This window comes from Rhipicephalus sanguineus, chromosome 3 (genome assembly GCF_013339695.2).
Source record: "Rhipicephalus sanguineus isolate Rsan-2018 chromosome 3, BIME_Rsan_1.4, whole genome shotgun sequence".
In the NCBI taxonomy this organism is placed as follows: Eukaryota; Metazoa; Arthropoda; class Arachnida; order Ixodida; family Ixodidae; genus Rhipicephalus; species Rhipicephalus sanguineus.
In genome coordinates, this window is record NC_051178.1 from 122,662,886 (window position 1) to 122,685,253 (window position 22,368).

General features: G+C 47.5%; 2 protein-coding genes across 10 annotated transcripts in view; one reads left to right on the forward strand and one right to left on the reverse strand.

Annotated features, from left to right (window-relative positions):
• LOC119387053 (carbonyl reductase [NADPH] 1) overlaps positions 1-22,368 on the reverse strand; it is a 606,874-nt gene that overhangs the window by 331,748 nt on the left and 252,758 nt on the right. The window lies entirely within an intron of this gene.
• LOC119387056 (growth factor receptor-bound protein 14) overlaps positions 1-22,368 on the forward strand; it is a 257,802-nt gene that overhangs the window by 155,392 nt on the left and 80,042 nt on the right. For 8 of the 9 annotated variants that reach the window (XR_007415386.1, XR_007415387.1, XM_037654356.2 and 5 more), the window contains one exon: positions 22,100-22,259. The exons of the other annotated variant lie outside the window; for it this stretch is intronic. Coding sequence is in view for 6 of the 8 variants with exons in the window: in XM_037654356.2 (XP_037510284.1) it covers positions 22,100-22,259 (160 nt within the window). In the remaining 2 variants the exon portion in view is untranslated. The remainder of the gene's footprint in view (positions 1-22,099; positions 22,260-22,368) is intronic. 9 annotated transcript variants of the gene reach the window in all.

Below are 22,368 nucleotides of genomic sequence, written 5' to 3' on the forward strand. Positions count from 1 at the left end.
ACACCCCACCATGTCTAGTATATACAGCCTATAAGTTTCTTATGGCATAGTTTACAGTTTACTGCTTTACACGTTATTTTGCGAAAAATCAAAGTATCAAGAGATTCCTGCTTCAAGCACGCCATGCGCTGTTGCATCACATATACTGCCGACCTAAAGAGTTTTGCACTGCTCGCGCTGGCCGCACGGGCGCACCACATCTGCCTTGCCAATTGCGAAGGCGTCGGCAGTTGTTCTCAACTTCCACCGCTGGAGCAAATCTAGGATGCCTTTGTGGACCTCTGCAAAACGACCACAGCTGTCTAGCTCATCCCTTCACTCCTCTCGTTCCCGAACGTCGTGCCACTCTTCAATGTCATCTATAAAATTCCTCTTTGAGGGCTTCTCCTTACAGTTTTCAGCAGTGCATATTATGCATGGTTTGCACCGGGCTCGTATTTTCCATATTAAGAGCCTGCGATGCGGCGGTTAGGCTAGGTCTAACTGTCCCCACGTGGGAGCGGCCCGCGGTGTCACTCTAAGGGGTGGCACTTCTCCGGATCTTTAAATAAAGTTCTTCGTACCGTACCGTAATGGTTTATGCCTTCTAAGCGATGTCGTACTGATAGAAGGTGGCCATTGGACTACGCGGTCAGGACTGGCAGGAGGTGGACGAAGCGATTTCGATATATTTTCGGGGTTCGTTCGAGTTTGGTAATAAAGGCGCGGCTAAGCTTCTCGAAGCTTACTCATCGGATGCATATATATGGTTCGAGGTAAGGGGACATCACCCGGCACGGAATCTGTCATTGTCCTTTTTCAAGCCAGAGATTTCGTCAAGCGAATATACTTCACCCCACGCCTTGTTTAATGGACCTATTGTATTCCTGCACATTCCAACGCTGTTACGGCAGTATCATGTAGCTCTCGCCCTATATAGCGCACTATATAGCCAGAAATACCTTACTGACATGTTGGAACGAATTCAGAACAGGGCAAGCCGCTTCATTTCTAACGATTGCAGCTATCAGTCGAGCGTCACACAAATCAAACTTAACCTTTCATTGCAATCTTTGAGTACTCGACGTGACATTGCCTTGCTGACACTGTTTCACAAATTCATTCATTCATCTCGAACAACACTAGCATGCTTGAAAAGACCCTACTCCACGTCACACAGGCTTCATAATCAGTTTAGTTATACCCGCACTTACGGATCAACACGAGCATTCAACTGCTCTGCGCTTCCACGTGCAGTCCGATGTTGGAATTCCCTGCCGGACAGCATCGCATGTCTGACAGACATTGATGCATTTCGTGACTCACTGACCAGTTATCTGGCCAACGAGGTGTAAAAATGTTTGCCATTATCGCAGTGTGCTCTCTGTGTCGTAACACTTTTGCAATTTCTTATTGTATAGCACCATAGTGTCGCTTTTCTTTTTCTTTTTTTTTTCTATTTAACCCTAGTACTGTAAGATTTCAGTTGTCTTTGACTAGATGAATATTTCCTTATTATATGTTTTATATTTGCTAGTATTGTTGATTTTTTTATACTTTTTTGTTACCATTGCTGATGAACTAATTAATTATTTTGTACTGCTCTTCTTATGTGATCTGCCACATGACCGCTGTTCATGAACTTTGTGTTATGTTACGGACCTTGTGTTATGTTGTGTTATGCTTCGGAAGTCCACTTTTTTGTACTGTCCCCCTACACAATGCCTCAACGGAGGCCTGTAAGGTATTTTTAAATAAATAAATAAATATAGGGCCTAAATAAGTATGTTTTTGAGATACACAAGCATGACAGATCGAAAACATATTTTTCGTGAGGCACCCCCTGGGGTCACCGTCTGTTGATACATAACCGTGAAACAAAAGCTATATTTTAGAACCGGCGTCCAGATTTTAGTCATTATGGGTGATACGAAATGACTGGTTCCCCAGACGTGAAAGAGAGACGTCCGTTTAATGGCAACACTAAAAGCGAACTGCTGCGCCGGCCACGAGCACGTGCCCTCGATGCCCCTCGGTTTCCTCTTCTTCGATAGAGTCTGGCGCGCTCCAAGTTGCTCCGTTCCGAACTATTTTGCAAAAATGTGTATCGATAATTTGTTGGAATCCTGCCGCCAAATCTCCTTCAGAAATGATCCCGTATATGAGATATGGGAAAGGTCTGCTGTTAAATGATGGTAGTTTTAAAACCTGTTCCCCCTCCAACGCTCCTACCTTCGTTATTGCCCTAGCCCTTGCGGGTGTAAATTTTCGTGAATGCGGCCCATTAGCTGAGGTGAGTTTGAGACCCCTGATATAGCGGAAGAAGACGAAAGCTCAGACGTTAACATTGTGGGCACACAAAGCAGGCTGTGCATGTCCATCTCGCGCCACATGACCACAGGGAGCCGTCATAGAGTCACAGAAAAAGAATGTGCCTTTATAGGGAGTCTATGTATCAAGACTCCGCACAGTCCTTTCATTTTAGAGGGGGGGGGGGGCTCTAACTTTCATCAACGTTTCCCCGCTTTGAAGCTCTGTGATCACTCTTGCGATGACATCTCATAGATATAATTTTATTATATTACCTTTATTACTGCAATTATAGAGTAACATTTGGGATATCAGATAATAACGAAAACAAATAAAGCACGGAATAGCAAGATATTACACATAAGCGCCTAGTCTATTTACTTTTAGCTCGCCCGTTTCAAATAAATGAAGTAGCTCATATGCAAGAATCAAAAGCAGTTCAGTACTTATCCCTCATAAAACTTCTCCAAATAGCTTACCCCACATAAAAAAGCGTTTTTTCGAGATAAAATGTGGGACATCTATTTATGCACAGTTTATGCGGAACAAGTCGCATTAAAGAGAAAAACGATTTTTCTATTATCAGTAAATTGCTCTTTTACCATTCCAAAAGCACCACGCTCGCCGCGACAAGACTCTTGGTAAGAGAGAAAACTAGCAGGAAAATGCAGGTAACGACGCCAACTTGAAATTCAGCAGCAAACACCGTGACGTCATAGATTTTGACGGCATCTACTGGGCCCTACGTAGTTTATAGTGGGTAAAAATGAAGTACATTGACCTTTGAGGGAGTCACAGAATTAACATACCAAGTTTCTGGAAATTTTGTTGAGCCAATGTCCCCAAAATACGACGAATACAGTTTCAAATCCGTGACGTCACGTACGGAAATTTCAGCGCGAAATTTCAAAATGGAACTGTGACCTTGATTTTCTGTTTTATTAATAAACTCATTGATGGTGACATTAATGAAGTTCGGGTTCTCAGAGTAGACTTTATCGGTCTAAACCAATTCAGTGTTTCACATTAGTCACCCTTTAAGAACAGAGTAAAGTCCAAGCCCGGCCCGACCCGAGCCCGCCACCTCAAACCCGGGCCCGGCCATAAGCCCGGCGCTTCAGGCCCGAGCCCAGCCCGGGCCCGCCATGAAAACTACATTACCCGGCCCGGCCCGGGCCCGCCATGAAAACTACATTACCCGGCCCGGCCCGGCCCACGGGCCGGGCCGGGCCCGGGTTTTCGGGTAGGCCCGAGCCCGTGCAGTGCTCTACACCCAGTGCTCTTAAACTTCGCATTCAATATTCCGTAATCGACGAACCCCGTCGCTGCTGACTAAATTAACGTCCTTGCTTAATGCGTTCATTGACACATATTCTACGTCCAAAGTGCAAGCAAGTAAGGAGAATTCTGTGTTCGATTACTGCGCGTATATTCGCTATTGTATATACGACGTTGCGTCATCGTACAGTCACAAGGGTTGCATAGTGACGTGTACATACACGAGGAAAAAAAAAAAAAAACGAGCGGCATTAAATTCGTTCCTTGTATGTAAAAGCCGTGTTCTCAGTATCGCGTTCAATCATTTTCCACGACATCGCGTGCTACGCTGAACTGGAGCATCAGATGAGGCCGCCGTATAATTGGCCTGGCCAGGTGATTCTCGTCTTTTCCGAAAATCGTGGTATTGCCCCATGCTTGCGCGCGTGTGTGTGTCACCGCACTTATACTGAACTGCATGCGCGAGTCTTTGCGGTAAGCATTGCGTCAGCGATCGTGCTCACGTCACAGGGGTTGCTTCTGAACCTCGGCTTGCGCCGCGCGCAGCGGTCTGCTTTTTACGACCAGGGGTCCCGTTTATTGCTGTCCGGCGCGCTTTTGGATTGGCCGGAACAAGGGTACAGTTCATTCTGCGCCCCGCCCCCCTCCCCTCCACCTCGTTTCATTATCTTTTTTGTGTTCGCGCTCTCTTACATCGAGTAGTGCGCCTCCTCTATGGGGACTCCCACTTGTTGGATCTTGTTATTGGATCGGCCGAGATTTCTGCTTGATTGGATCGCTGCACGCTATACGCTTACGCGTTAGCGCCGCGCCATCGGCTCTTATATGACGGCCTGAGAAAGGGAGCCATAACATAGATATAACTGGCTTCTTCGACGACTTCGTTAACGCGTGTCCGTTGCGCTGTAGTAAAGAAAATGCTTTAGTTAACCGCGGAGCGAATACGAGAACGAAAGTACAGCCGTATCGGAATAGCTTATGCCGAGAAAGAAACCCGCTGGAAGGATGCAACAAGGGACGCCGTGTTCTCTGCAGAGTGCAGCGCAAGAAGGTGATACTATGAATGACACACGCAGTCACATGGAGCGATAAGAGTTAACCGAAATTCTTTCGTCCTTTGTTCGTTTCTTCCTTTTTACGGTGCGACGCACACAATTTTTTTTTCCGCGCCTGTATCTCGTTACCGACTCAGCACGTGCCATCGTAAGCTCACAGATTCTAAATGTGCGGGTCGCAGAACCTGCTTGCAGGGTCCTTCAACTACGCAAACGATCGTCTTCTCCTTTTCTAATCTCACTAGGGAACCGTCTGCGAGATTGGATTTGTCGCTGACGTAAGCGCAGGACAAACAAGGAAAGAAAGTCAGATAAGACTGCATGGTACCGTTGTTTGACGTGAGGACGGCCTGTTTTGCATACGCACTGTCGTAAGAAACTCCCTTTCGACGGCGCCCAATTCGAGGGCTTCGCCGCAGTGCACCGCAGTCACGTCGCGAAACGAACTTACGCGAGTTCGAAACCAGGTCGGCGGCACCTGCGCCGGGCGTTCGCGATCGATCTTTCTTCGTAAGCCGCAAAACGGCGTGTGGATTTCGCAAAGCTAAGTCGATAATGTGGTCGCGAAATCAGAAAACGCTTCGTTGCTCCTATCGCTCCCCGCCTCGGGCCTCTTCGCGCACGTGCGCACCACAGGTCTTGAGCTTAATGAAACTTGACTCCCTCCCCAATCTTTCCCGCCAATATCTCTCTCTCTCTCTCTCTTGTGCGCTGACCTTTCCTCTATTCTCCCGTGTCGTACAACGTCGTTGTGTGTGTATATATATATATATATATATATATATATATATATATATATATATATATATATATATATATATATATATATATATATACACGCTCGAAACAGCGCGTCTTTTTTTTTTACAAGGCTCTGTCGCCGTGGATATTCTTTCTCTTTCGCGCTTTACTCCCCCTGCGCCACCATACCCTGCATGAAAAAAAAAAAGAATAAGAGTTGTCTTGGCGAAAATTTTTCTGTACTGTCGTGCATCGTGGTTTCTTTTCTGTCTCTATAGTGCAAACTCGGTTATTACGAAATGGGGTTTGCATGCAGCTCGTTGGTATAAAGGGCGTCTTTTCTTTCTCACGCACAGTTCCGTTTCGTAACTTTCGAGAGTTAGTCACTTTGGGTCTGTGCGAGTTCGAAAAAGCGGGGGTGCAAATTACGCCGGATTGTCGACGCACGCCGCGTTATTGAGCAAGCATTCTTCTTTTCTATTTTCGAAGACACTTTCTTTCGTCGACAGTTCTGGATGGTGTTCTTTTTTCTTTCTTTTTTATATAGTCTTTCGTTCCCTCACTGCTGCGATGTTCTCTGAATGTATTTTGTTCCTTCCTTGTGCTCTTTTTTTTTTTTTATTCACCACGTCTCACTAGATTTGCATTTTCTTCAGTACTGAGAGGCGTAATGACGTGATGAAGGACGCGCTACAAGTGCGAACACGGTGGCTTGATGTAGAAAGAAAGTCCGCGTAGTGACACGTGATCGATAAATGACGCTATACTTCTTTCTTTCTTTCTTTTCTTCTTCTTTCTTTCTTTCTTTCTTTCTTTCTTTCTTTCTTTCTTTCTTTCTTTCTTTCTTTCTTTCTTTCTTTCTTTCTTCATCCCTCCCTCGTTTTTTTTTTCTTGAGAACCCACATGCCCTCTGTATCCAGAAAGTTTCTCTTGACGCTCACTCGAGCGCCGTGCATTGTCTCCACTGACGTCACCGCCTTCTTGACGTCATCAACTTGGTTAACGTGCCGTGCGACGCATGCGTTGCAAGGCATTCGTGTCTGCAGACTACGGACAATAATCGAAAAGGAATCGGCAGGACAGGCGCTCCACGCGGTTATAGTGCGACACTCTTTAGTTTGTTGTTTCTTTCCCTGACTGGGAATAGTGATTGACCCCGTTCGATCTTCTTTTGTCTATTATTAGCCTATTCAGCATTGTTCGGCCGCATTGTTGATTGAGCGTATAGTCGCGCAAGTGCTTCGTGCCTCTCGCTGACCTCCGGGGAAGGTGAGGTTGTAAAACTTTGTGGGATGAGCTAGGCTTACGTGGAGAGGAAACAAGGAACGAGATAAATAAAAATGGGGTCAAACGGCAAGGCCTATGGAAGGGCCACGAGGGGTGACGTGGCATGGATTTATGAGGCGCGCTGTGTTCTCCCGCCTCGCTCTATCAACAGCGAGCGCAGTAAAAAGCCGTTTCGTGCGGCCGACCGCACGCGATAAGGTGTTACTGAGGGCTACACTGCACTGAGCGGTCGTAGTAAGATTCCACTGACTTCACAAGGGCTGGAAAGAGTTGTGTGCCAGGTTTGAGGGTGCCCCGTGGAGTCAGTTTATTATCTTCTTGAATGTCAATGTGTACTCGTTCCTTTTTACAACAGTTATAGCTTCGTTAACGTAAATAATGAAAGTCTCGTTTTGTACTCTGCGGCGGATCGACAGTGCACTGCCCCGGTTTCGAACCATCGCTGCCCATGCATGGGTTCGTTCAATTGGCACCTTCGCGTACTCCTTGAATCTGATCACCAGTTTTTGACGTAACCTTAAGGTTTCGAGAAAAAAAAAAGAATAAAAAACGTTAGCACTTTTCATCGTTGTAAATCGTCAGTACTTTTCATCAGTTTAAGTGCGTTAGGCACGCATATCGAGCCTTTCACGTTGTGCAGGGTTAATTCTAAATTGTCTCGTAAGATGGAGTCGTCGGTCAAAATAACGCTTATAGCGCATGTAACACCAATGGGCGGCATTTCCTTCTGATAATGTTCGATAATCTTCAGCAGCGGTAAGGAAGGAAAAAACTAAAGGAGAGAAGAAAGGGGGATTGTTCATTGTTTTCTCGAAAAATCGTCGCCTGTCTATGCATTGAAGGGGTTACGCAGGTTCGTGTTTCGCGGCAGTATTATATATTTTGCCACAAGCCTCCGACTTTTTGGCAGGAACACCGCGTTTAACAAACTGCTTCTTCCTGTAGTCATTGAGGAATGGAATAACTTAACAGAAGCCATCGTCTCAGCGCGTGACTCGTGCATATTCAAGCAGCTGCTAACAGCTCACTTACACTTGGAAACACATTAACACTCCACCTACGTTGCTGTAGTTTATCCTTTGTATGAGTACATTTCGTGTGCCTATTTTTTCGGATGCCGCGCTATTATTGCTTGTGTATTTGTTCTACAATATCTTTTTTTTTCTTTTTTTGTTTTTGTATTTATCTAGTGTTATGCTTTTACCGCTCGTTTCCCCCCCCCCCCCTGTCCCCATGTAATGCCCCGAAAGGGCCCTTAAGGGTCAAATAAATGATTGTGATGATGATATACAACAGCCTTATCGATCTTCACGTCATCGAGGTTTCGGGTAAACGCCCTCGGCGCATGCGCATTTAGATCTGTATGCAGCGTGAAGTTCAAAGCCGCTGCACGAGTGACCGCCGCGGCATGTGCGCCATTTTGAGACTCTGCCTGTCGCCTCTTTCGCCCTGCCGTGGGCGATGACAAGCGCGTCCGGTCGCGCCGTCTTATTCCTTTGTTTCGCCGCTACTTGCGCGCAAGTATCCACGGGGTGTCTGGCATTGCGCAAGCCTCCCGCGGCGTCGCCTAGCTTGTTCCTGCGTGCGTCGTCGCAGTGACTAATGCCTGGCTCGAAGCCGCGCAGCTGGCCGAGTCACGTGAACTTGGCTCGCGCTTTTCCAGTTCTCCAAACCGATGAAATGCGGCATGGGGCTGATCGTTACAGAGTGCATGCTGTCATAGCGCTTCGATTGCTGTGTGAAGCAACACTTATACTGTAAAGAACGCGTGTGTATCTCAGATAAAGAGATGGAGAGAGAAAGGGAAAGGAAAGAGGTTAACGTGGTTGCACCCGGTTTGATACCCTACACGGGGGAAGAAGGTAGGGGAGGAAAAGAATAGAAAAATGAAGAAGGAAAGAGAGGCATAGCAGCGTTCACCGCGCATACCCAGGAGCAGCGCTTTTGTTGAGACATAAGGGTACTTAAAAACAATAATAATAATAGATAAACGCTACGAACACGGGCGTGCTTTGTGTCTGTGTGATTTGTGTCTGTGTATCAATAAGGGCGTTGTCGTTAAAGTGATTCGGCCATCATTCCGGCTTTGTTAAAGAGGCGCCATAAAACGAACAATGTGAGCCTCATCAATTTCACGCTGTTAAAAAAGAGGGAGAGAGAATTTTGTTCGTGAGAGCTTCGCGAGCCGGTATCCGGGTAGGATGTCTTGCGATCGAGGAAGATATAGTTTACATATGCAAAGCAAGTATAACCGGCGAGCATGCGAAGTCACTGATCTAACAACAATGGTTCGCGTTGTTGATCCTCCACATTCGTTGCCGTTCGCGCACGCTATATAAACGTTTAACGGCCAGTTAGCCGGCACTTCCTCGGAAAAAAAAAAAAAAAATGCCTGATCGCATTGGAACCTGATTACATGATGTGACGTTGCCGTGTGACGAGCAGTTGTAAATGAGTGTTTCAGCCGAGCTATATAGATTACATTTCTCGTCGATGTGTGAGCAGTGCCAGTTGGCATGGTTTGTGTGTTAAATGTGATTCTGTGATTAGAAGGGGAAGTTGTTCGCGTATAGTGCGAGACCAATATGCCCAAGCTTACGTTCTTTCGCGCTTAGGAGTTCAGACGGCCAGAGCACAGGCACCAGCTATTCAGTCTTACTTCTTTTGAGTTGTGCTCATTGACGGATCTATCTATCTATCTATCTATCTATCTATCTATCTATCTATCTATCTATCTATCTATCTATCTATCTATCTATCTATCTATCTATCTATCTATCTATCTATCTATCTATCTATCTATCTATCTATCTATCTATCTGTCTGTCTGTCTGTCTGTCTGTCTGTCTGGTCTTGTCTGGTCTGGTCTGGTCTGGTCTGGTCTGGTTTGGTCTGGTCTGGTCTGGTCCTGGTCTTGTCTTGTCTCTGCCGAGTTACGCATTTCCGCATGCTTCTGAATATTTTTTCCGAATGAGAATAGCTTATATATATATATATATATATATATATATATATATATATATATATAATATATATAATATATATATATATATATATATATATATATATATATAATTTTTTAAAAAACGGCGGTTAATTAACCCTTCCCTTCTGTACCCGCGTAATCATGGAACAACCAGCTGCGGTGCTCCATCTGAGTTTCAAAAGTTTGTTTCCAAGTTTCGCGAGGCGCGCGGCGATGAGTGGATGAAATCTCTGAAACTTGCTGCAACCGGAACGGTCTTGCGTAAAGGCCGCGAAAACTTATTCGTATACTGTGCACGCCGCCGCTAACTCATCTCGCGCGCAGCGCGCACGTTGTCATAAAAGAAAAAAAAAGCAAACACAAACAAGAGTATTCGCTGTCAAATCCAGGCGCGGCACTGTGCACGCGCACCATAGCCGCACCGCGCATCACGCCATTACTGCATGAGGCAATCCATTCATCACGGCCTGTGCCTGTAGCAAGATTAACGCCTTCTCATCCGTCTTTCCAAATACGTGCGGGTTGTCTCATTATATTCCTTACCGCTGCGGTGTTCGCAGTCCCGCTCGAACCTTGAGCGCCATTCGCGTTTTATTGCTATTTTTTTTTCTCTGTGTTCGCACGCTTCGTATATTCTTTTCCTCTTATTAGTCGTGGCCGCATATATGATGTATGCGTACTTCCGCGTAATCTCAGTATAATCCTCTTTCAGCCGTGAATGGATGCAGCTCGTCTTTCGCCAGAATTATTATACGCCCACGCCTCAGGCGTGTATATAGAACAGTATATAGGTCTTTGTTGGAACGGCTCCTATTAGTTCAATTCACGTCGGCGTATATCCTACGCATTCACTGAGCCGCGCAAAACCTCTTTGAATTCGCGGCGAACACTCAGGTCCAGCGTTGAGCGCGTGCGCTGACTTTATTAATCCTTTTTTTTTTTCGAGTCTTCGTTCTCTTTCGTTTTCCCCCTTTCCCCAATGGACGTCAGCAAACTAGAACATTCCTGTTAACTTGCCAGTTTTTCTTTGTTTCTGCCCGGCTCTCGCATTGAGGTACGTCATGCGCGGCAAGAATTTGCATTATCTATATAAGCAAATAACCCGCGTGGGTTGTTATTCGTGCCTGAGCGGTGTTCGCTGTATAATGCGTGGCGAAGCGCGTTTCTAGCGTACCGTGGTACATACCTACAAACATTGTCGTATGCGCACCCGGTGCACATACGAAAAAAAAAAAAAAAACAAGATGGGGATAACAGGGAACTTCCGTATACTAATCACACTGACTATGGCGGTATACCTGTTTTGCTCGCGCTGCGAAGAAAATACGCAAGAATATACCTCGCATACCAGCTGTACCAATGCTGACATTTCAGTCAACAGTGGATTTCACATCTGCATCACACATAACTTTGCTTCGAAAGCACTGGTGAAACAGCACCCCTAAACACGCGCACATGAACACAGAGACGCCACGTATCCCACGCATTCAATGCGCAAACACGCGCGCATGCACAAACAGTCTAACTAACGCACTCCTGTAATCGTGGCTATAGTATACTATACACCGCAACAGTTTGTCACTGTATGTGCTTGCGTTAGCAACTCCTATACAATGCATTCTCTTTCTTGCACGTAAGATTGTTGTAACGGCAGGAGGATGACGGGAAGATGAAATGGTGCAAAGCGAAGCCGCACTAACGCCCTCTTCTCTGTTCTTATTTGAGGCTTGCATGTATTGCTTCCCCCCTTTTTTTTCTTCGTCCTGCACCGCCTGCATTCTTTGACTCAGTGCCAAACGGGAAAAAGTGTAGTAAATCACTTCCTATGCAGTACGCGCCGGCTGCGCTCACTTTGTTATTCAGGCTTTTTCCCGGCGTGCGTAAATCACCGCACGCACAGGCCCGTGTTCTGTTCGTTTCCTTTGTCTTGCGAGTTTCGTATGCGGCTGCAAAATTAATTAGTTCCTTCCCGCGGACGACCCAGCTGTTTGCCGCTCGCTTCGATTTACTTCCTGCTCTGCAGCCGTCTTCTGTGCTTGTATTCATGGCACTTCGATCAACCTGCATGGCTTTCGAAAGCCCGTGGGGAATGCATATGTTAACACTGAATCGAGCGACTGCATACATACGTGTGTCACGGTCCGTGGTTGATTGCCTAGACTGAGTTACCTGCCGTGTACTATAAGCGTGCACGGAAACTACGGGGAGAGGTGTTAATTCGCTCTTCCTGGCCGATGAAAACCTCAGCGCTGGAGAAATTAATCACTAACGGCACTTTTTTGTGGCTACTTCATTACTAGGTGCTTCTTGGGCTCAAACGCACTATTATATACCATCGTCTTTCGTCCTTCTGGTAACCCTTTTCTCTTGCTTGTTTTCGTGTTGTAGAATTATTTTCTTTTTTCGAAATTACTCTGGTCGAGAGTAATTACTGCGATGGTTCGGTAAGGTACCAGTGAAAATAATGATTGTAACTGTATTGGTAAGAGTGGAATAATGGTTGACCAGACGCCGCATCAGTCGGGGTGGTCGGGGCAGGTAGCGAATACCTAGGCGCCCTAACGAATGAAGACTGCTTTATTTATTTTTTTCGGCGCAAGTGAAGCCAAGCCTGCTTGGAAGCATAGCTTCATACATCCACGTGGGTACTGCTTTAATTATGCCTAACCTAACCTAACCTAACCGATATCCTAAAGTGGCCTACCCCATGCCCTTATTGTACGCAGTTATAAGTTTCCACAAGATTTGAGACGTGCACGTATCGGCAACAGTGAGTTGCGTTCGCCCGAACCCTTTGAAGGCTAAGTGCTTTGAATAGCAAGGTCGCCGTGTTTCTACGAACAATATTATATCAGGTGGATATGTGCAGAGTCGTGAGGGTGTCCTACTGACTTTTCTGAATGCATGTGAAGCTGTTGCTATACACGAGCCGTAGTCAAATGCAAAAAAGAAAATTCTATTGTTTTTTGCCGGCAACGGCATTACACAATGCGCGGCGCGACGTCTTATACAAATAACTCGGGAATTCCTGAGTGTTGGCCACAACGAGCGAGTTGAGCAAGCGCGGCTTTCCTCATCTGAATATTTAGCTTCCACCCGAGCGTATATACCCAAGAGTGTGCCCCTGAATTTTTCTTTCGCTGCCCGATCAAAGAGAAATTTCCTAATAATCGGACAGCACGTATAAGGCTTTCGAGTCCATCTTCTGTGCGCTGTGCTGCAGTGAGGTAGGTGGCAATGCTAACGCTTCCATGCTTAACGATGTTCAGTCCGGCCGTTTGCTTCGAGGTATGGAAGATTTTCGCTCTTCCTATCCCTATAGCCTGCCTCTACGCGTTCTATGTAATTCTATGTTAGACTGATGAGGAGGTGAGCAGCATCAAATATCTTAGCAACAAGCGTCGTCGAATGCATTGATGTAGCCAGTGCTACACTTTCATCATCACAGTGCGCGTGTGGAATTCGATATCATATCAGGCTAGTCTCAGAATTCTTGTTTTACTCTTCGATCAGGGGCCGTAATGTCCTACAGTCCCGTTGCGTATAATGCTTATACGTAAAGTCGACTAGCTCTTCTGGTTTAATATATGTAGTCTCACACTTTCTTATGTATAGTCGTTATGTGTGTGCGTGTGTGTTCCCCTATCTTTCACTCTTTCGTTACTCTTCTTTCAATCTCCCCCAGCCCTTCCCCCTGTACAGGGTAGCATACCGGTTATGCCAAACTGGCTAACATCCCTGTCTTTCCTATCTCCCGTTTTCCTTCCTTCTTATGTATAGTCGTGAGCAATATGAGCTGGAACACAGAAATTAACTTTTAAGTGTCATAGCGGCAGAAGTGTTCATGACACTCGACCTCTCGCTTAGCAGCGCGTGGCGCTAACCACTACGCCACAAAGCGCAGATCTTTCAGGTAGCTAACGGCGAGCGTTATATACACACCCTTTACCGCTGGCAGGACTTAGAGACGGCAGGCGCTTATAAGCGTTTCTTCACTCATGGCGTAGCTGGGGAAAGGGGGGGGGGAGGGTACTATACGCTAGTGAGTGCCCCGAAAAGAAGTTCTGGCTGCACTTCTTATGACACTAAATGCTAGAGCGGAAAGGTATCTCAAGCAATTCAATACATCACATTCATATCATTGCATTTCAAGTAATCGTTGAATAAACATGAATTCAGTTTTCCAGCTCATATTGCTCACGATAGCATACATCACCGAGATCTATGTTTCCTTTCGGAAGTAGCGTACAATCATGCAGTGTATATAGGCTTGGCCGCTCCTGGCGAAGGCTCCCGACTTCAGCCCATCGATAACGTATATTGTGTCGTTGACAATGCCCGCAGGTATTCAGTTCATGTATAGCTATATACAAGAACGCAGGCAGTCCCGGCGTCGTCACAACAGTTCTGGAGGTATTTCAGATGCCGATATACATACCCGTGGACTACGTAACTCTACGATCATCGCTGCCTTTATCTTGCCCTCTAGCATATCTGTCCAGGGACGTCGTAGGCACGTGTTGTTCGTCTAATCTGAAAGGTTTATCTGCATGGTGCATGTATGTGTACCAATTGTTATATATAGTTGCACGAGACAGTACGATATAAAGATTCTTTTCGCTCTTTTATATTCCATTCTCTTCGTCCACCGTTTATGACAGGCCGATTTCGGCGATTGCGTATAGAGAGCGCCGATCGAATATCCCCGTGAAGAAACGCGAAATAGGAATAGAATCGTCGTCACGCCAGGTGTTTTCTTTGATTTATTGCGCCGGATCCCGTGTACGCTCCGCTTAGTTTTATTAAAATCAGTGTATTGTCTTTCCGGTTTTTTAAACGGTTCAAACTTCCTCGGAGTTATTATCTCTTCGAATGTGCGCACACAATGGGGCGAAGGAGCATTTTACGCTTACAGTTTCGCTGGAAGTCCCTGCTAGTTCCGAGAATTCGTATTCATTTCTCACTGACTGCAATTGTTCGGTTTGTGCCTCCCTTATTCTATGGCAGGTCTTGACCATGCAAAGATCTTGCATGTGCAGCGTCCACGAGCATTTCACTCTCTCTCTGCATTTGCCACAAAATCGACGTGCCTCCAGCGCGCACCGTGTACGTATACATGTCTTGCAAGTGCCCGCGTCCATTGTAGCACGATTGCAGTCGTTGTCCCTCCGCTGTCATTGCTCGCGGAGGATCCCTGCGGAGTGTGCAATGTCGCAATCTATTGTTAAATTCCGAAGCGCCGCTACCCTGGATCTGGACTGTCACTGATCCGGTCGGTCATCGCGCCCCGGCAGTTGCGTAACGTTGCAGAGTGCATCCGCCTCTTCTTCGAATAACTGCGCGGCTGCTGCGAGACCTCTGCATGCCTCCTGCCTTCCTGCGAAAGCTGCACATTTGTTGGTGCGCTGCCTTTCTACGTTTGCGAGTGATCGCCCGCGGTGGGGTAAGTGTACGCGGCGCGGCCGGGCTTATCTCAGTTCGAAACATATAGATAACTGTTGCTTCTACTTCCCTTTATTGCGATAACAATTATATGGGCACTTCAGGCACATTTTTGCCGTCGGCGTCGCCGTGAGGTTCCGTATAATGTCAGTTGCGATAACATCGCCCCGCGCGTGGTGTATTCTATGTGCGAGTGAAAGCGTGCGGTAGCAGCCGAATATCGCGGATCAAGCGGAGAGAAAAGGTGCCGGCCGTCTCCGTCGCGCGAAAGGCCTATGGGGTTGGTGGTCCCGGAGGTGGGGAGGGGGGGGGGGGGGGGCTGAGTGGCTCCGGCAGTAAACACGTATACTTTGACCGGCCGGCCGCGGTCGCGTGCGCGCAATCTTGACAATCATGAGCAGACGGCTTATTCCTTTGTACGTGTTCTGTCGTGACCGCTGTTTGCATTGAAGCGATGGACAACACAAAGGTCGCTTCGCTCGCTGCGGCGGCCGCGTTTCCTTATGCCGGTTTTGTTAAGTTACGCCTGTTCAGATGCTGTGTTGGCTGTTAGTTTTGCTTCGTATAACATTCCGATTTGTTGCTATCGCAATCATCGTTGCGGCGAAACTGTGTTCCTTTTTTTTTATGGTGGTTCCTCCAAATGACCCTTTGTGGGTCTCTGTATGGCCGTTTATGCGACCTTGTTTATGACCTTACACGTGTATGTGCATATACGTAATGTTCCGTCATCACCGCTGATGTTTTGTTGGTCAGGAAAACTTGGCGGATGCCTATCTCGTTGGGCGGATGGGTCTGTGTGCTCGGATATCGCGTCCGAGGTGTGTCACGCGAGAAAGCCCTCATCCAGGAAAAAGGAGAGCCCATCATTTCATCTTTCACATACACATACTTTCACACCGTTCCCAAGGCATGATCTCGTTGGGCGAAGCGCGCAAGAGAAGGCATGCGAGTGCGCCCGCGGTATATCTTTCTCCCCCCGGCTTGTTCTTCCTCGTCCGCATATCCGATCCCTCCATTCCTTTCTCCTTCTTTCTCTCTCTCGATCGCACGCACGCACGCACTCACTCACTCACTCACTCACTCACTCACTCACTCACTCACTCACTCACTCACTCACTCACTCACTCACTCACTCACTCACTCACTCACTCACTCACTCACTCATTCGTCTCCCTACCGGGCTGCAGAAATTAGGCGCCTTTTCCTCTTCAAACCACCACCACTCACTAGCGCACTTGTGCGTGAGATAAGGCGGACGGGACTCTGTTGCTGTGCGCGCGGCCAACGCAACGGCAGAGCTGTGCAAGATCCCTTCACAGAGCCATGTGGCGCTCGCGTTTTCACTTACAAAAACGGCCTTCTGGGAAGGCGCACGCTGCCCAGGCGCTTGCTGCAGCACTGCATGCCTTGCCCCCTGAATCGCGTAGTTATTTCGTGGGAGCGTTTTTCGAGGAACCATTCCCCGTTACGTACGGCGGCGTGCCCGCTTCTTCTGCCGGCTCGGCGCACATATTTTCCTTATTCTTTTTTTCTCCCTCAGCACACCTCCTCCACTATTTCGTTTTCTCTCCGGACCACGGTGTAAGCTCCGGGCACAGCTCGCCGCTAATGCATGGGAGTGTGTCGCGATGGCTTGCCGGCTCTCTCTGGGGAGGGTCTCGGGCACAGTTATCTCAGCAATTTTTTGTTTTCGCTTACGAAGCCTTCGCCCTCGCGTCCTACTCTTCCGGTTTGACCCCCCCCTCCCTTTTCTTTTAATCCAGAGCAGTTGTTATTGTCGTTGCTTTTTCTTCTTATTTCCTTTTACGTTACACGCACAGCCAGAGACGCGTTCCCATTCGCCTGACATCGTGACACGATAAACTGTCCTGTAATCAGAACGTGACAGGCTCTAAACATTTCCAAGGGCAGCGAGAACGGGAAGTACATTATTCTTCCGGCGAGGTTCTCAATTTGCATAATTGTAAGGTCGGCTTTGCTTTTTCTCTCGTGTCTCTTTGGTCTCTCCGCAGCTCCGTTTATCTTTCTTTCTTTCTCTCTTTCTTTCTTTCTTTCTTTGAAGCTTTCACCGTGCTTGGCGATCTTTTCTGTTTTTTTTTTCTCCTTACCTTAAAGCTGGCTCTAATAATAATATCCTGTTCACCGTTTTGTAGTAAGGGTCGGGAATTCATGCACATATACATGACCTATCGAACGCGACGCCTACTTGCAGCGCGGATCTTTGCGCTGCTTTTTTTTTTCCTTTTTTTTCTTTTGTTTTTCTTTTGGTCTGTGGTGTATAGTGAACACCCTAGCTAGTGCGTCTTTCCTTGGATTCGTCACCTTTATTCTCCTCCCTTATCCAGTCCTTTCTCTACCTTATCGCCCGTCCTTCTTTATTATTTTTTACTTTTCCTCGCCCGCTGGCTGACCTTTCAAGCAGCTGTCAGCCTTCGGTTGTGGCATGCTGTTACGACGCGGCAATAGTCCTCCCTTCTTATTCTCCCAACAAAACGCAGTGTAGGCTAAATGAAATCCACTTCTTGCTTTGTTCCCTATTCATTCATGCGCGAATTGCGCAGAGGGCGACATCCCTTTTTGTTCGCCCTATTGTCCTGCAGGGCGAGGTGCCCATTCCCTCTTTGTGCTGAGCATGTGCGATCCGCGCGATGAGTCACGCGTCTTGACCGCGCACGTCGTCCGAACGGCGCCGGCAGCAGACGGGCGATCGGTGGGCATTATACGTATATAATACAATAGTCCGCGGTCACCGACACGAGCGCGCAAGGCTGTCGCCATTTGCCCCCTTTTCTCCGGCATCGTTGTACTCACATTCCTGTACACGTGCGTGCTTTATCGGACGCTTTGTTATAGTAATTGTTGGGGTTTAACGTCACAAAACCACGATATGATTATTAGGGACGCCGTAGGCTCCGGAAATTTCGACCACGTGGGGTTCTTTAACGTGCTCCTAAATTAAGCACACGGGCCTCTAGCATTTACGCCTCCATCGAAATGCGGCCGCCGCGGCCGGGATTCGATCCCGCGACCTGCGGATCAGCACTCGAGCACCGTAACCAATATAGACCACCGTACGTGGCGGGTCTATCGGACGCATTGGGGTCTGCAGTTTATCGAATGGTGGCTCCAGCGTTGCCCTCAGCCAACGCCCCTCAGCTCTTTAAAACAGTGGTCAAGGTACAACTGCGAAGTCGCACTGTTATTTTTTATTATCATCATTATGACTGTTTGCTCGAGCTCGTTGGATTGCTAGCGAGGTTTCCAGAAAAAAAACAAATGCGGCCACGAAAGATATCGGTGTGGCGTACACGTCTTCTCTTGCTGTCGATGTCAGTGTTTTATGTCGAATACCTTGCTCACAACCTTAATTAAATCAGTTTTTTTCTTTCGTTGTAAAACCTTTTTCTCGCTTAAATATTCAAAGCTAATCTCTGATCTAGTGGCATGAGAGCTGCCATTTCGCTACCGTAGAAGGGTAATTTACTGTATTAATTTAATTAGAAGGGTAATATGTATTAGTAATATTTAATTTAACTATCCGATCGTGCTATAGTCATTGCCCAAATCGAGTTTTACGCATTTCTTCTTCGATTAGGCAACGCTGCGCATAATTATGTACACATATATAGCCATGCACTTGTCTCTTAGTGCGCAGTCGAATGTGCTGTTGTCTTCGATTCGTTTCATTTGACATTGCTGGTTTAACAAAGCCACATGCCGCGTTATGTAATCGGAGGTCATGATACGAGCAGCGGGTATCGATGTTTTAAAGAAGGAAAAGAAAAAAAGGTCGACTGGCGCAAGCTTTGTTGACCCGATCAAGAGATGTCCAGCAGGTCCGTGCACGCTATATAGCAAGAAATACAGATAAAGGAGAATGCGGTGCACCTGTGCGCTTAATTTTGATATTCAGCTCGGCGAATGTGTTTGTGCAACGTCTGCGCCGAAGGTCCGTCCGTTGGCCTTTTTTTTCTGTAGGTCGCGCGCATGTCCAGCTATATTTTAGCCTATTGAGATGGCCTTGCTGTGCGCGCTTCATGTTACTACCCGCAGAGAGGTTATGTATGTAAGAGCTTCGTGCTCTTAAACTGACCGAACCGCGTCCAGCCCCGCTTCAGTGCACGATCCTGCATGCGATATATATATATATATATCTATTATATATATATATATATATATATATATATATATAATAGATATATATGCGCACTCGTTTTACGCGCTTCCATTGAGGTCCTTTTTTTTTTTTTAGGTCATTTTTGTGAAAAGGGGTAATTAGGTCAGCGACCGTGAACGTACTCGCATATCTGACATGAACTATATGGACGACATTAAATTCAATTCCTTATGTATATAGCTCTTGGAAAAGGCAAGCTGTGTTAAAACATTGTTTACCTGTATATTAATATATATACGTACACACTGCCCTTTATATAGAGCTTTTACTGACAACCTTTGTCCTTGCATATATTATCCTACGTTCGCACATCTGCAACGCTATAACCTCACTTTCGACTGCCCTTCTATTCTATAGGTCGTTGCTGTCGTGAATCGAGCTTTTTCAGTATATAGCATGTGTGCGTAGCCTCGTCAGAAGCTTTTATTCCGTTTATATCGTGACGTCATCTATACCATCGCTCTATAATGTATTATATGGCATAGTTATAGAGTCCCGTGCCCGAGAAATCAGCCAGCACCTGTTGCGTTAAATCGCCCTACATTGGAAGAAAGCCGTCTTTAAGAATAGCGTCTTCTTTTCGTGTACACTTGGCTCAAGAATAGCTCGAATATGAGGAAGTTAGCGCTGCGAATTAAGACCCCTCTTCTCGCGATCACACCTCTGCGACTCATATATCCGTGCTTCAGAGTTGCAGCCGCGTTACATGTGTACTTCCGGGGAGGCAAATCGTGTGCGCAGTGTAGCATAACATGCTATATGCGGCTGGGAGGGAGATGCTAAAGTTCCCACACGTTTAGATTGGATACTTGCCAAACCGCGGACTGCTCGACGCGTTCTATAACATGTAATAAACGCGCAGTGCAAGAAGACGAAGCTTGCTTGCATGCAGAGCTTTCTTTTGATTTTTTCGGTGCAGATAAACTTCGAGATTACACTCGCGCGTGCAAACACGCAGGAAAAGTGCAAGACACGGAAACAACGCAGTAAAAGGCGTTTGCCCCCCGTGAATGAATGAAAGAGTTATTTTCCTTTTTTATATGTGTAGACCTGCCGGCGTTCTTTTTTTTTTTTTCTCGCCTCTGTGTTTGTGCTGTCATCCACATACATGGGAATTTCCTTTCGTATTGGTTTCACAAGGTCCTTGTGAGCCTGTGCGATGTGACGACCTCTGTATTGTCGTAATATAGTGCTGCTACCCGTCGTTGGCGTTAATGAATATGGGCGGGTCGTTTTTAAAGTCGTGGCGAATGCAGCTTTCATGAGCGGGACTATAATTGCGGCGATTTTTTTTATTATTATTCTCATCCGTGAAACGTGCTGTTTCTTCACCAGTGTGTTGAGAAAGTACACGTCAGCTTCTCTTAATGGCTTAAAAAAAAAAAAAGAAAACAAGAAGTCCGTAAATTACGCGAAAAGTTTTACTTGTCCCGCTGTCAAGACGACGGCCGTCGCGGATCCAGCTGTAAATTAGCGTCTGTCAGAGCCGACTGTTCTATCTTTTTTACTGACTTTCGAAAATGTGTTCATAAATTATAGATTGAGGGTGTAAATTTTGCCATCGTCTCGTTTCCGGGCCGCGACTTTTTTCGTTTCACAATGCGCATGCGTGGGGTGGTTGACGGTGCCTAAAATCGAGCCGTACGTTTTCGCGACGTTTGTTCCCTACCGTTATAGCGTCATTATTACCAGCCTCTTTCACGATTGGTCCACGCCGTTGCTATCGCCCGACACGGCCCAATGGCAGCGTCCGAAGAGGAACCACCCTCTTAACTAAAACTAGGAAGCGTAAAACGGCGCGCTGGGATCGGCGAGAGAGAAAGAGAAAAGCCGAGAAATCGGTGGTGTACGACTCTCGTCCGGTTTGGCTCGCGGTCCGAAACAGTCAGGGTTTTAAAGTTCGCTTAACTGTCAAACCAGTTGCGGGGTGGGGTCCGGAGAGGAGCATATCGTATGAGCGTCTAAGCGGGGAGAGAAAGGGGGAGAGGGCAAGCACAAAGGATCACCCTGCGTTGCCGCTTGGGATTGCTGTGCGAGGGGAAGGGATAATGCAATGCTCCGAACGCGCGCGCGCACGTTGCCTTGCGGCCAGCGACGCGCTAGCGTCACCTCCTCGAAATCTGCCGCTGGTCAAGTCACGTGCTCGCGCTGGACCAGTGGTGTCGCTCCCCTTTGTTGAAGCCACTGTCGTCTGCTAGCCAAGCATTTCACAGCTCTCTCTCGCACCTATCCTCGAACGAGCAGTGTGAGAGACGTCGTTGAATTGTTCTCACATACCGAACAACGAGGCTTCTGTACCGCGCGTGAGTGAGAGTTCCTGTAAAGAAATCATAGAAATAGGGTTCTGTCGAAGAATAGCCGGATGAGCCGAACGGGGTACGCGCTGGGACCGCGGCCGAAGCGTGCGGCGCGCGATCACCGCGGTGGCGCGATCCCGTCTCCTCCTCGCTCTCTTATCGGGCGAGGAGGGTAGGAGAAAGGGACGCCTCGGCAACAGCGCCGAAGGAGCTGCTAGACGCGCTTCAGCCAACGGGGCGCCGCGGCTGCGGCTCTCGCTCCTTCTCCTCCGGCGAAAGAGAGAGCGCCGCAGCAGTAGCGAACAAGCGCGTGGACGAGGGTAGAGAGACGGAGAGAGCGAAATAAATGAAGAAAACGGGAGCGGAGAAAGTTTCGTCGCGTTGCCGTTGTTGCCTTCGGAGAGAGAGGAGAGTGACGGAGGGAGGGGGGGGGGGGGCGGCGTGAGCTGTGTGTGTCGCTTCGGTGTGGTGGTGGTGGCTTTGGGAAGAGCAAGAGCAACGGCGGCGTATTCTTTACCTGCGGTGCGCTCGTGGCTGTGCGCAGGCGGCGCTGACGTTTCACCTGCCGGACGGGGGCACCCACCGCATGGTGGTTGAGGAGAACCTCCGCTGCATCGACCTGTGCCATCTGCTGACGCTCAAGCTGAACGTGGCCCGATCGCCCACCTGGACGCTCGTCGAGAGGATCGCGCAGCCGAGGATCGGTGAGCTGCTGCACTTGTTTCTTCATTGACACCACGAAACATGCGTGCTGCTTGCTTTGTTTCGTTCTTCCAAATATTCCTCTCCTGTTTGCACCGAATGTTTGTTCGA